This window comes from Danio aesculapii, chromosome 3, assembly GCF_903798145.1.
Source record: "Danio aesculapii chromosome 3, fDanAes4.1, whole genome shotgun sequence".
Taxonomy (NCBI): domain Eukaryota; kingdom Metazoa; phylum Chordata; class Actinopteri; order Cypriniformes; family Danionidae; genus Danio; species Danio aesculapii.
Genome location: NC_079437.1, coordinates 29,560,729 through 29,575,464, shown reverse-complemented (window position 1 = coordinate 29,575,464; position 14,736 = coordinate 29,560,729). Strand labels below are relative to the sequence as shown.

The 14,736-nt window shown below is 37.8% G+C and overlaps 1 protein-coding gene across 1 annotated transcript; it reads left to right on the top strand.

Moving 5' to 3' along the window:
* The first annotated feature begins 2,877 nt into the window (after window positions 1-2,877).
* lrrc4ba (leucine rich repeat containing 4Ba) lies at window positions 2,878-14,437 on the top strand. The gene is made up of 2 exons (XM_056451184.1): window positions 2,878-3,356; window positions 11,089-14,437. Exons 1-2 carry the CDS (start codon window positions 3,111-3,113, stop codon window positions 13,030-13,032), a joined length of 2,190 nt encoding a protein of 729 aa, XP_056307159.1. The 5' UTR covers window positions 2,878-3,110; the 3' UTR covers window positions 13,033-14,437.
* Window positions 14,438-14,736: the final 299 nt, after the last annotated feature.

Genomic DNA, 14,736 nt, shown 5'->3' with positions numbered 1-14,736 from the left:
GTTGCACTACTACACTTGATTTGGGTTGTTAAAGGTTTGTGTTAAATGAGAATAAAAGATGTTAAATGAGAATCTGAAATATTTTATGGCATACTTTAAAAAATAAAGATAATTTTATATTAATTTTTTTTTATTTTGATTATGTTTGTAAACAAATTGGTCTTACACTCCACAGTCCAAAGACATGCGGTACAGGTGAATTGGGTAGGCTACATTCTCCATAGTGTATGTGTGTGTGTGAATAAGTGTGTATGTGTTTCCCTGTGATGGGTTGCAGCTGGAAAGGCATCCGCTGCATAAAACAGATGCTGGATAAGTTGGTGGTTTATTCCACTGTGGCGATCCCAGATTAATAAAGGGACTAAGCCGAATAGAAAATGAATGAATATTAGAATTACAATATTTTAATCATAACCCACAGAAGATAAAAATAGTAGTTTTTTTTATAGTAAAAAAACAACAACATCATCTACAAATCCTGCCCACCAATTGATAAACTACAATGTAATTCATGGAATCTATTATACACCTCTAAAATAATTTAGAATGAAACTTATTTCTTCACCTGTTTGTGTTAAATATAATACTGGGGCGAAGTTTTCTAGGAATGTCTCCCACAATTTTTTGGTTAATGTCTCCACCAATATGTCGCAAATTTTGGAAATAATCATTGATCCTGAACCTTGACTTTTCCTATTGAATGATGATTCTTCAGTAACCCTGACTTTAAATAAAAATTAACTTTTTTTCTTAGGAATACAGCTGCAAACAAAACAATCATCAGTTCCTGATTCCCACCTAATCTCCTGTCAATTTAGCAATGGTTATACTATTTTATAGACATTGTTAATTAAAGCAGTGGACTGTTCTAGTCGAACAAAGCAAAGATTTCCACAATCCTTCATTGGAACCAAATACATGACAATTTGATCACCATGTGATTTAATTTAACGACTTGATTAAGAAATGATTAAGATGTTTTAAGATATAGGCGACAATTAATTATCTTTTCTTTCTGTTTGATCTGTTTTACAATACATTTATTAGACACTTTTTTCATTTATGTACATCTCTGACATTATTTATATAGTTTTTTCCTCCATTTTATGCTTATTTACAGGTTTCTATATGCATATACTGTTTATATTCATATAGACGTGTTTGTTTGTTTGTACATGTATATAATTTGTAATTTTTTATTTTGTTTCATATTGTTAACCATGCTATACACATTTAACCAAGTCAATGTTGAGGAATTCTGCTATTACCATTGTTGATAACCATGTTTACTAAAAACACAATAAAGTTTAAGTTAAAAAAACGACAACATGCAAATGAAAAGCCATCAGCCTGCAAATGATTTTTTATATCGGTGTGTTTGCGATAGATTGACAACACAGCAATAGCGTCAGCTGCAGCAGATTGATTTTATGGCACCAGGTTAAACTTTCTGACACCTTTATGACAATCAAATACGTTCAAAATAAATAAAGGCCACAACTGAACACTGAGAATGATCTCTGATTGGCGGTCTCCAAAATTAAATCAAGAATAGTCAAGAAGAGTCCACCAGTCTCTCTACTTGAGGTTAATATTAAATTAAACAAATTAATAAATGACTATAAAAATGATGTTGCACTTTTTTTTGTGCTGTCAATATGCTCGTGTTTATATAGGCCTGTTGTTGTGTGCACAACGTTTGTATATTTATAATTCAATTTTTTTTTTCAATTCACCTCTATTTGTTTAGCGCTTTTACAATGTAGATTGTGTCAAAGCAGCTTCAAATAAAAGGTTATAGTAAATTGAAACAGTGTAGTTCAGTTTGTAGTGTTTAAGTTCAGTTCAGTTGAGCTCAGTTCAGTGTGGTTTAAAAATCACTACTGAGAGTCCAAACACTGAAGAGCAAATCCAACGATGCGCAGCTCTACAGATCCTGAACCATGCAAGCTAGAGGCGACAGCGGAGAGGGAAAAAAAAACTTTACTAATTGACGAAAGTGAAGAAAAAACCCTTGAGAGAAACCAGACTCAGTTGGGCACGGCCATTTGAATTTCTCCGCTGGCCAAACGTCTTGTGCAGAGCTGCAGTCTCAGCGGCGACCACCTAAGGGGAAATTGTGGGTAGCGAATCCCTGGCATTGTTATTTTAGGGGTCACAGGCTAAAAAATCTGGGAAGATCTAATTTAATTGAACCAATGGATTTTGTGGTATTACACAGATTTGTAACCATTTTCAAGATTTCCTAAAGTTATGATGCAACAAAGCCTCTTTTACTGAAATCACGTGACCTTGCCAATATGATACACAAATGAACCACTCTGAACCACTGATCAGAAACAAAGGATTTGTAAAGGTTCCTGATGGAGTGCTTCAAAAGCAGCCATCATTAGTTTGAACTGCAAGAAGCACAGAAAAGTTTTTAGGGCCATGCAATTGTCCTCATATGGACTAAATCTTTGAATAATATATTTAATACAAGCTAAATGCATGTTCATTGCAGATATGAACTATGTAGCCGACAGGTTTACTCAATTCCCCTGTTTTGATCCTTGCATGCAGCAGCTACTGTACTTAAATGCTGTTTTGCATGTCTGCTGGTTACATAAAGCATGAATGCATACCAAGAGGATCATTAACGCTCATGGACAGAGAATCTGCGTGCATTACTAATGTACAGTAGCACAGCATATGAAACATCTTTAGTCTCTGCATCCCTAAAAACGATTTTGCTCCTGCCAACTTGATGCATTCATTTCCTTGAACATTCATTTGATTGCAATTATGTTATTATACCTCAAATATCTGTCTTTGTAAGCGTAACAAAACTTGGCTTTCTTCTTTGTTTCTCTTTTGCAGTAAAACATGTATTCATCACAAAGAAGCCTGTCAAAGAAGAGAAGTTGTTAAGGCTAAGATGACACAACTTATGTAACTGTATCCATATGAAAAAATAAGCAAGGACAAGATAAGCCACCGACCAAGGAGACGGAGTATTTCCGCTGAAAAAAAAAATGCAGTGACATTAGTTAAAGGGACGCCATTCGAAAGACACTGGAATCAGCCTATCATCCTCTTTGGAATAAAGGAAGGGTCATGACCCAGTTGCCATGCGCATCACCACGGTGACCAGCCTTCCTAGTCCCTCCCCCCTCCTCCTCTTATTGGTCCAGCTGCTGTTGCGGCTCCTCCTCCCCGGTCACGAGGCAGTGGGGGCCGCCTCCACCTGTCCTGCGGTGTGCAGCTGTTCCAATCAAGCTAGTCGAGTAATCTGCGCTAGACAACACTTAGAAGAGGTGCCGGATAATATATCAAACAACACACGATACCTCAACCTACAGGAGAACACCATACAGGTAAACCACGTCTATTTTGGGTGGGGTTGTTTATGTTTCAGGGCTTCAGACTAATTGGTCACATTTTGCACCTTTTCAGTACAACATAATTTTGTCATGCTGGCGGAACTACTGAATGCCAAACTGATAAATGATGACATTTTGTTGCGCATGAGTAAGCCCACACGGAATCTGCATGCACAAAAATCTGCAGATTTCCATCATTGAGTCTACACGCATTTACTTACTTAAAATTAATTTCACTAATATTATTGTAAAATAATAATAGTAATATTAAACTGTTCATATGATTTAACTACAATGCAGTTTGTAAAGTAATATATTCTGTCTTTTAGTAGATATATTATATGAGAGACTTGCTTTGTTTACCAAATAAAGTGGATCTTATTGGATTTTTTATATTGTAAACATTAAAAAATAATAAATTAGTAACTTTTATTTAATTTCATTTATTACATTTTTGTAATGATACTCCTAAAATCATTCCACATAAATCCACAGATTTTTTTATAAAATTCTCTGCAGAAATAGCAACGTCCACAGATTCTGTCTGACCCTACGCATAAGATACATTACAGATTGTAATGCAATGGTGCTACTTGTTTGAACTAGTGATGGGAGAACCTAAGCTTTTCAAAGCTTTAAAACAGCACATGCTAAGGACAGCTGCTGATCAAATATAATAATAATAATTATAATAATTCCTTACATTTAAATAGAGCTTTTCTGGACACTCAAACCACTTTACACATTTTTTGGGGGGAAATCTCCTCGTCCACCACCAGTGTAAAGCATCCTTCTGGATGATGCAATGGCAGCCATATTGCACCAGACCGCACACCATTGGTGGAAGGGAGACAGAGTGATAAAGCCAATTATGATATGGGGATGGTTAGGAGGCCATAATGGAAAGAGGCCAGTGGGCAAATTTGGCCAGGATGCCTGGATTAAACCCCTACTCTTTTTCAAAGGACATCTTGGTATTTTTAGCGACCACAGAGAGTCAGGACCTTGCTTTAAGGTCTCTTCCGAAAGACGGCGCTCACTAAGCAGTATAGAGTCCTCATCATTATACTGGGGCGTTAGGACCCACACAGACCACATGTTGCAGGCCCCTTGCTGGCCTCACTAACACCACTTCACTAACACCACAAATATGTGCAAATGCAACAAAACATGCAGGCGAAGGATGAACGTAAGAAGTATGAATGGAATTCGGACGTACTACATCTGCCATTTTGTCATGGTCACGTGACCTACCTGCATCGCTTCACTCCCATTCATGAATTCTGTCGTGGGGCATCATGGGATAGCGCAGCGTGCATGGGATGCGCACTTCAGAATCTCGCCGGAAGTAGTAAGTCATCCGCGTACTTCTCGCATATTGATTTTCAAATTCTATGAATTCGGACATACTACTCGGCTTGCATACTGATTTTAGCGTACTATATAGTATGGAAGTATAGTTTCGGACGCAGCACCTGTAAACCATAGGTCTCAAACTGGATTCCTGGAGGGCCGCAGCTCTGCACAGTTTTGCTCCAACCATAATCCACCACAGCTGATCCAACTAATCAATTGTCAACTAATCAAGACTATTAGAGACCATTAAGCAGGTGTGAGCTGGAGGTGGTTGGAGCTAAACTATGCAGAGCTGAGGCCCGCCAGGAATTGAGTTTGAGACCACTGATGTAAACGCTTGAATCTGACTACTTTCTCAGTTGTATTCAGAGGTCTCTATAGGACATATGTGCAGTGCACTGTTGAAATGTGTTAGCCTGGTCATATTTTGATAAATGCATGATAAAGCATACAATACCACAGGCTGTATATTTTCATTAGGCTGCTTAATGAAGCACTATTTTAGAAGTGCACTGTAGCCTAAATATAAGTATAAATCAGCCCTATAAATAATTGAATTAAAACAAAACTAATACAGCAGAAGTAACATATTAGAAATTAGAATTAAGAAGTTAAATGAAGGAAATCTGGAAAAAAAAAAAGAATATATAACACCAAAAAGAGTGTATATAGTGTATAGTCACATTTTATTAAGTATATGGTAATTGTTGCAAGTTTTAGACTTGCATAGTTTTCTTACTAATGTGCATAAAGATCACCCTGTCTGGGGAATGAACCTGCTTAAAATTTGAAATTTAAAGTGAATGAGGGAAGCTTACATGGACTTTTGAGATATTTCTTTGGTTATTAAGTCATATTAGTTGCCATTTCTATTTGTACTAAAAGTCTTTATAGTTCTTTTGCTTTGTAAAATGTCAAATTAGACCACTTTTTTACTGTGGTACACTGTAAAACCCAAAAAGTTAAGGTAACTCAAACCATTTGAGGAAACCGATTGAAACAACCCATTTAAGTTCAAAAACTAATCCTAATGAGTACTGTAAACTTAATCCATTTAAGTAAACGAAGCAATTTGAAGACAGTAAAACTCAATAAATGAAGAGAACTCAAACCAACTGAGTACTTTAAAACCAAATAGGTTAAGGCAACTCAAACTGTTTGAGGAAACCGATTGCTACAAACCATTTGAGTTAAGAAACTAATCTATATGAGTACTGTGAACTTACTCCATTTAAGTTGGAGTAATGTGGTATTTAATTAACTCATTAACTTCCACACTGAGTTCAAAACTCTTTTCAAACAAGAAGAATTAACTTTGAAGTAAATTTTGAGTTAACTACACTCATTTCATTTGATACAGTTGAGTGTTGGATTTTATAGTGTAGTGAATGTTATACAGTACATATTATTATCATGAACTACAAATGTAAGATGAGGTTGTTGCAATGTTTTACCCATGTTAGAGATCTTAACCATTTTTACAGATCAGTTTAAAAACTCTCAATCCTTCTTTTCAAACTTTATTCATATTCATATTATTATTAATATGACATTCAGCCCTTCTGAATCGTGTGTTGGTGCCACTAGCATTGCTCTCGATTGTTAGTCTGGAGCCTTGTGTTTGTTTGTTTCTTAGCTTTATTGAGTGTCAGTTTCAGTAATGTTGCTTGAACACTTAGTGCTAATGGCTCAGCCTTGCTCAAATATTTAGGATTCAGTGTGGAGTCAGGTGTTAAAATGACCTACTTTATGTGAGAAGGTTTAGATTTATTCTCAAGATGTAGATAACAGTAAATACCCGGCTAATCCTGACACTGAAAGTGTTAACCAAAAACCTGCTTATTTAAAAAAATAATAATAATGCTTTTCATCAAGCCTCTATTTGAGCATTAAACATTCTGATTTGGTTTGTTGTGTCCTCGAGCCCCACTTGAAATGATTAAAAATCTAAAAATGTTTTAATACCTGAAGGCATCCTAGATTCTTTGGCTTCATTCTCTCCCATAGCATTTTACCACAAGAGTGCAGCTCTGACAGTTTCCACCCTCCTCTTCAACACCCCCAACCCAGTGTGTTTAGCACCCTCCTCCCTCCCCTGCTCCATATACAGAGGGGATTGTGGCAGTAGGCCAGGAGGAAGCTTCTCGCTGCCCAAGAAAAGCAGTTCTGGCGGCATCAGATGCACAGAGACAAATGCTTTCAGAGCCCGTCCTGTTTAGGAAGTGTCAATATTCTCTAGTCTTTTCAGTTATTTATTTATTTTTTCCAGCCTGGTTTAGTGCATTATCATAATCTGACAGTTTTTTTTTTTTTTTGTTCTTTGGTTAAGCGAAGTTGACATGCTGATTAGTGAGATTTAGTGAGATAGCCCTCATTCTGTGTTAGTTTACTGAAGGGATGGGGCACCTAAACAGAAAAATACTCTCATCATTTGCAGTTAAACAGTAGAGTTTTACAAGTTTAGCTTAGCTTAGCATAAATCAATGAATTGGATTAGACCATTAGCATATTGCTCAAAAATGGCTAAAGAGTTTGAAGAATTTTCCTATTTAAAGCTTGACTCTTCTGTAATTACATCATGTAATATGTTTTCCTTGATTATTACTCCAGAATGAGAATAGTTCCTAATCATATCGGCCTAAAACAGTGGTTCCCAAAGTGGTGGTTGCGGGACAATGACAGGGGGTCGCTTAGTGATTTCCAAAAGCTATATAAACTTTATTAAACTATATAAGAATTACCATATTTTAACCATAACCCAGAGAAGATAAAATTAGTAGTTTTTAATAGTAAAAAACAACAACATGCAAATGAAAAGCCATCAGCTTTTAAATTATTATTTTTTTAAATAGGATCGGTGTTTACGTTAGATTACCAATACAGCAGTAGCGTCAGCTACAGCAGATTGATTTTATAGCACCAGGTAAAACTTTCTGACACATTTATGACAATCAAATACATTTAAAATAAATACAGGCCACAACTGAACATTGAGAATGATCTCTGATTGGTGGTCTCCAAAATTAAATCAAAAGTAGATTTGAGCTGAAAACGTTGTGTCCACCAGTCTCTCTTGTTGAGGTTAATATTAAATTAAACAGATTAATAAATGATTATACAATTGATATGGTTGTTAGACTGTTGCACTTTTTTTGTGTTGTCAGTATGCTCATGTTTAAAAAGGCCTGTTGTTGTGTGCGCAACATTTGTATATTTATAACCACCTTAGAGGAATTTGGGGGTCGCGAGTCACTGGCATTGTTATTTTAGGGGTCGTGGGCCGAAAAGTTTGGGAACCCCTGGCCTAGAAAATAACAACTGTTCATGTTCTGTTGGTCTTAGTACACAAAATAACTACAGAATAGTCAAGCTTCAAATAGAAAAATGATCAAAACTCTTTTTTTGAAAATTGAGTGAGATGCTTATGGCCTAATGTTAAATCCGATTCAATGATTTATGTTATGCCACGCTAAAAGTGTTACCGCCAGAACTGGAGATCGGCTGAATAAGTTCAAAAATGATCAAATTCAATTATTTATACTTCTTCTCAAAATTAAATGAGTCTATTTTTTTTTTAAGTAGAGTGTTCCTTTAGAACCTGTATACTTTTCAAAAATAATGTTGATTTTTACACATTTAAATGAATACATATATTATAAGATTAAATATAGATTTGTTTTATTGTTCAAATAAGTGCTAGATGTTAACTGACCCACCAAGAAAAAAAAAATGTTGGAATGCAATTCTTTTCTCATAATGTCACTAGTTAACACACTCAATGCCTTGTTTAACACATCCCAATAATTTCTAAAATATCAACCATGGTAGTTAATTAATACATATACTATGAAAAATCTGAAAATATGAAGTGTAAGAGAAAACTTATTTAAAAACACAATCAAAATAAAACATTTTTGAATACTAAATCATCTTTATTTTTTGAAGTATGCCAGAAAATATTTCAGATTCTCATTTAGCATGGTTTTTTTTGTTGTTGTTTTTTTTTACAAAAAAAAAATCCAAAATCAAGTGTAAAAGTGCAACAGGGCTATGTTTGTTTGATTTTTTGGAAACCAATAATGCTGTGTGTGTAAACCATTATTAAAAACAGTCACTTTAAATGATTTTAACATTCAGTCAAAATATGGTCAACCGTTGGGTAGAGCAGGCAGTTAAAGGGTTAAAAAACAATATTTATGTTGAGATACCCAAAACAAAAAAAATTCTGTCATCACTTAGAGTTCTTTTCTTCTTATTCTAAATCTAATTCTGTGTAAATAGGGAAAAAAATAACTCAGGGTTGAAACCACATGAGTGTGAGTAAAGTGCGAGTTATCATTTTTGGGTGAACTGGCCTTTGAAGTACTAAAAATAACCAAGGGACTTTTCTCCCAAATGTGTGTAAAAGGAATGAGAAGTTAATTAAAAATTACATAAAACACTAAATATTTGATAATGGGCCACATTTTCGTGGTGTATAGCAGGGGTGTCAAACTCAGTTCCTGGAATTTTAACCCTGCTTCAACACACTTAAACTGCGGTCACACTGGGCTTTTCCTACCATATACTTCCATTCATATGTACGCGAATGCGTCAGACCGGAAACGCAAGATCATGTGTTAAGTTTCGCAGGTTGCTGCGGTGCAAAGTTCAAGCTTGGTGAACTCTGACCTGTGAAATCGCATCACTTGACTGCGTGAGACCAATCGAGGATCAAAACATGACCTCTCTGGACAGAAATTTAAAACATGGAGCAATCGCTCACAGCAAGAAGGTCATTGGTTCGAGCCTCGGCTGGCATTTCTGTATGGAGTTTGCATGTTCTCCCTGTGTTGGTGTGGGTTTCCTCCGGGTGCTTCAGTTTCCCCCACAAGTCCAAAAACATGTGGTATAGGTAAATTGGGTAAGCTAAAATTGTCCATAGTGTATGTGTGTGAATGACTGTGTATGGGTGTTTCCCACTGATGGGTTGCAGCTGGAAGGGCATCTGCTGCGTAAAACATAGGCTGGATAAGTTTCATTCCGCTTTGGCAACCCCTGATAAATAAAGGGACTTAAGGCTGATTTATTCTTCTGCATCAAGTGCATGCGTATGCTCCAGCGCAGCCTACGTGTGGCCGTATAGCCCTTGCCGTGGCCTTCAGCGACGCTGACATGCACCTCTCAAAAAATTTAACTACACATCGCAATGAGCAAGGAGACAATATTAGGTATTGATTATTGCAACTGACAAAAGACACAAGCAGTCATTTTTGGGGCCAAGCACTTGAGGAGCACAACATGCTTACTTTTTTGATGTGCTTCTGCTGTTATTTGTCAAAAATATGTCTTTTTTTTAAAGTAATGATTAAGAAAGAACTGCAACACCAATATTCTTGAATTCTCAAATGTTCATTTTGCCAAACAGTTACATTTACAATCAATATAATTTTTCAATATTAAACAGGACAAATTATAACGTGAGATTGTATAAAGCTGAATATTATTATTTATTGATAGATTAAATGTTAAACCCTTTATCATCTTGCATGCATGTCTTTATTTATGTTGTGTGCATGAAACCTCATGCAGTTGTGTGGTGAAACGTCAGTTATTAAACGTCAGGCAGTTATTTTCTTTACAGTTCATAATGATCTTTTGCTATAAGTTCCAAAAAAATAAAAAGATCATTAACGTATACCAACCCGTGCTGTACTACAGGTCTTCTGAAGCCATATGATTACTGCAAGAGAACTAAAACTTTTTTTTTTCATTATTCATAACGTTCCCTTCAAAAATCGTGCAACAATGCCCTGTAAGTTTAAAACAAAACAGAATTCGTTCTTGCTTGTCAGAACTGAACATGGTTCAAATGCCAGTTCAAATGTGTCGAATTACATTTGAGTGCTGCAGCAGAGGGGAAGATTTGCCGTGAACAGCAACTTAAATTATATTCTGTTCCTTGCACAAAGCTGTCATTTGGCTTCATTTTAATGTGATATTACGTTGTTGTTGTTGTTTTTCCCCCCTATTTTTTTAAGCATTGAAGAAATGGTTAACGTGAACAGAAAAAAACAGCTTAAGATTTTTCCAAAATTACATTTTGTGTTTTATGGATTAAAAATAACAGCATACGGTTTTGGAACAGCATGAGGTTGTGTAAACAATGACATTGTTTATTTTTGGGTGAACTATCCCTTTAATGTGTTTTACTTCAAACATTACGAGTGGCAACTTGCAAAACATCTGAAAATCACAACAGTCAGTATTTGATGTGCGTTTTTTAACTTGTGTATGACTTGATAATTTCTAAGACATTAATCCTTCACAGGAACAAAGTTATCACACATTACTCTAATCCTAAACTTGTACCTGTAATTTTCTCACTTAGGTGATAAAATCAGACACATTCAAGCATTTGAGGCATCTGGAGATCCTCCAGCTCTCCAAGAACCAGATTCGACAGATAGAGGTTGGTGCATTCAATGGCCTTCCAAACCTCAACACTCTGGAACTGTTTGACAACCGCCTCACGCTGGTGCCATCGCAAGCTTTTGAGTACCTTAGCAAGCTGCGGGAACTGTGGTTACGAAACAATCCCATTGAGACCTTACCAGGCTACGCATTTCACCGTGTTCCCTCGCTACGGCGTCTTGACCTGGGCGAGCTCAAAAAGCTGGATTATATATCTGATGCAGCCTTTGTTGGACTCATCAATCTGCGCTACCTGAACTTGGGTATGTGTGGCCTGAAGGACATCCCTAACTTGACTCCCCTGGTGCGCCTGGAGGAGCTAGAGTTGTCTGGGAACAGGCTGGAAATCATCAGACCAGGATCTTTCCAAGGCCTGGAATCTTTGCGCAAGCTATGGCTCATGCACTCTCAGATGTCGGTCATTGAGCGAAATGCTTTCGATGATCTCAAGAATCTAGAGGAGCTCAACTTATCTCACAATTCCCTGCACTCTTTGCCCCATGACCTATTCACCCCACTTCAAAAGCTGGAGCGAGTGCACCTCAATCACAACCCATGGGTTTGCAACTGCGATGTGCTGTGGCTAAGCTGGTGGCTTAAAGAAACTGTGCCGAGCAACACAACTTGCTGTGCACGATGTCATGCACCCCCCTACCTGAAAGGAAAATACATTGGGGAATTGGACCAGAGCCATTTCACTTGTTATGCCCCTGTCATTGTGGAACCACCCACAGACCTCAATGTAACGGAGGGCATGGCTGCCGAGCTCAAATGTCGCACTGGTACCTCGATGACCTCTGTGAACTGGATCACACCGAATGGCACCCTAATGACCCATGGCTCCTATCGTGTCAGGATTTCAGTGCTGCATGACGGCACACTGAATTTCACCAATGTAACACTGCGTGACACTGGACAATACACTTGCATGGTGACCAACTCAGCTGGGAACACTACAGCAACTGCTGTCCTGAATGTGACCGCAGCAGACGTTAGTGTCAACTACACCTACTTCACCACAGTCACAGTAGAAACAGTGGAGACTACAGGAGAGGAAGACTCTGCCTTGCGTACCTTCAACGAGACTTTTATCCATATTCCTGGACCGACCCCTTCTGGGCACCTCTGGCATGAAGTTGTTCCCACAACTGCCTCTTCTCTCTCAATCTTTGGATCATCATCTTCTCCTCGAGCAACTAAACCCACATTCACAGTCCCCATTTCTGAGCCAAGTTACCCCTCTGGACTAGATGACGTGATGAAAACGACCAAGATCATCATTGGTTGTTTTGTGGCCATTACCTTTATGGCTGCTGTCATGCTGGTGGTGTTCTACAAGCTGAGAAAGCAGCACCAGTTGCACAAACATCATGGGCCAGCACGAGCCATCGAAATCATTAATGTTGAAGATGAGATTGGAGCTGGAACGGGCATCCGTGGCAGCGGCATCTCAGGAGGATCCACAGTACCCCAAATAGGGTCTGGAGGAGGCGGACAGAGTTTGCGCCTGCACCACCCTGAAATTGTCAACCTCCCCAACCTTGCACGGGCAGAGCATCTTAACCATTACTACAAGCCCCATCACTTCAACAATAACATGATGGGTCTGGGCCTTGGTGGAGGCCTAAATAATAACAACAACCCTTCACCCTGCTCCCAGGTCCAGACACCAATCTCTTGCACGCAGGTGCCAGTCTCTGCAGGAAGTACATCATGCTCCATACCTTCTCCAATGCCTCTGCCGACCCTTGGCATCCACGGGTCACTGAAAGGCCTGATGGGTAAAGGGCAGAACCCACAGATTGAGCCATTGCTCTTCAAGAGTGGCTCCAAGGAGAATGTCCAAGAAACCCAGATCTGAAGTTGAGAAAGTGAGGAAGGGAGAGGGGGAAAAAGGTAAATGTGCAGATAAGAAATGGAGAAAGAATATCAGGGAGACAGAAACAGATGAAGGGTATTGGCTGTTCAACCCCTATGGGTATGTTCTCAGGAGTAATGAGAAAGGCAGACCCAGCATTGTATGAAATATTACCTACACAAGAATACAGCTGTGAGATCACTACAAAGTACATATGCTGGCAAAGGGTGGGAGAATTTCTAGATGGAACACAGGCAACCAAACCAGAGTTTAAAATCAGTCTTGCCATACTCTACCCCGCACGCATCAAGGGGGATCATCAAACATCAGCAAACAAAACTACACCTGCCAACAAAATATAAATCGATAGTTTTTCGTGCAATGCAAGATTGATCATTACGTGCCAAAACTGCACCAATCTGTGCCAAAGCAAAATCTTTGCACATCAGCATCACTACACATATGTACAGACATATTTCAGAAGATGAAAAGATCTGTGTACATTACATACAGAACTCCACCAATAAGGCAGAGATGCTATTAAAATGAAAATCATATGCACCATAGGTAGGAAGTGTATATACAAATACATGGAAACCTTAAGTATATGGACAGTGGTTGAGAACGAAAGACCACTTGTGCAGATGGTTTAGAGAACAAAATGGATCATTACGATTTTGTAGTGCCATGATGGAAAGATGGATTAGTAGACCAGCACTGTGTAGAGGGCTTGTGTTTCATGATGATGACGGACGCAGTCTCTCCCCTTTCTCCAAGGCTTTCACAGTTGAGGGGAAGAGAGGAAAAACAAACAAGAACCTAAAGCGCAAAAAGACAAATGAAAGTTATACAAATTTTAAAAGAATATATAAACTATGAAAGTATACATGATATATAAATATATTTTCATTCAGAGAAATAAATTATGAAGAATATTTGCATTTTTTCTGACTGAAAGCCACGGCTTTTGAAGAATTAGCAGCTGCTGCTGTAGCTCTTTGTCATTGAAAACTCCTTTCTCTCCATAAAAACAAAAATGCGCCTGAAACTGGTACGTCCTCATGGGACTTAAGGGCATCCTGAGGAGACTGAGGGACAGGGATGGATATTGTGGAAATTATGTTTGATTTCAGATCATTTGGCTTTGTTTTATAAGTCTTACAAGGTTTCCCTTTCCTTTTCTATACCTAACAGGGTTAATGAGGAGAGGTTATTTTAATTTGCATTATATATACACAATACTGTCTAAATCCACAGGCCTTTAGGATCCAAATTGGGTCGATCGGTTATCACCATTATCAACAGAAGACAATAATGATGATACCATGTAATGCAATGAAAAAAAAAACACAGTAAAAGTTGATCTACATGCTGCTATTCTGAGAAAGGGTATTTTTAGTGGGACATTTTTATTGAAATCAGATTTGAAAGCTGAGTAAAAAGAGACCCTTGTTGACATTACATTACCTCTGCTATCATCATTATTGACAAAACATAAAGTGTCAAAAGCATAGCGGATTTGGTGTGTTTCTTTGTTTTTACCTAGAGGTGATGTTTGTTTTTCATTGTGTAAAAATGATTGTCACTACTGCTGATAATCCCCTCAGAAAAGCTGGAATAACAGTGGACGAACTGACAACGACAATGATTTGCTTGAAGCACTATGAAGCCACAACAACTCCAAACAAGGAAATAGATGGGCCTTAA

Coding starts and splice junctions, on each gene's coding strand:
- lrrc4ba (XM_056451184.1), top strand. CDS start 3,111: ATGCGCATCACCACGGTGACCAGCCTTCCTAGTCCCTCCCCCCTCCTC. Junction 3,357..11,088: donor TACAGGAGAACACCATACAG/GTAAACCACGTC, acceptor TTTCTCACTTAG/GTGATAAAATCAGACACATT.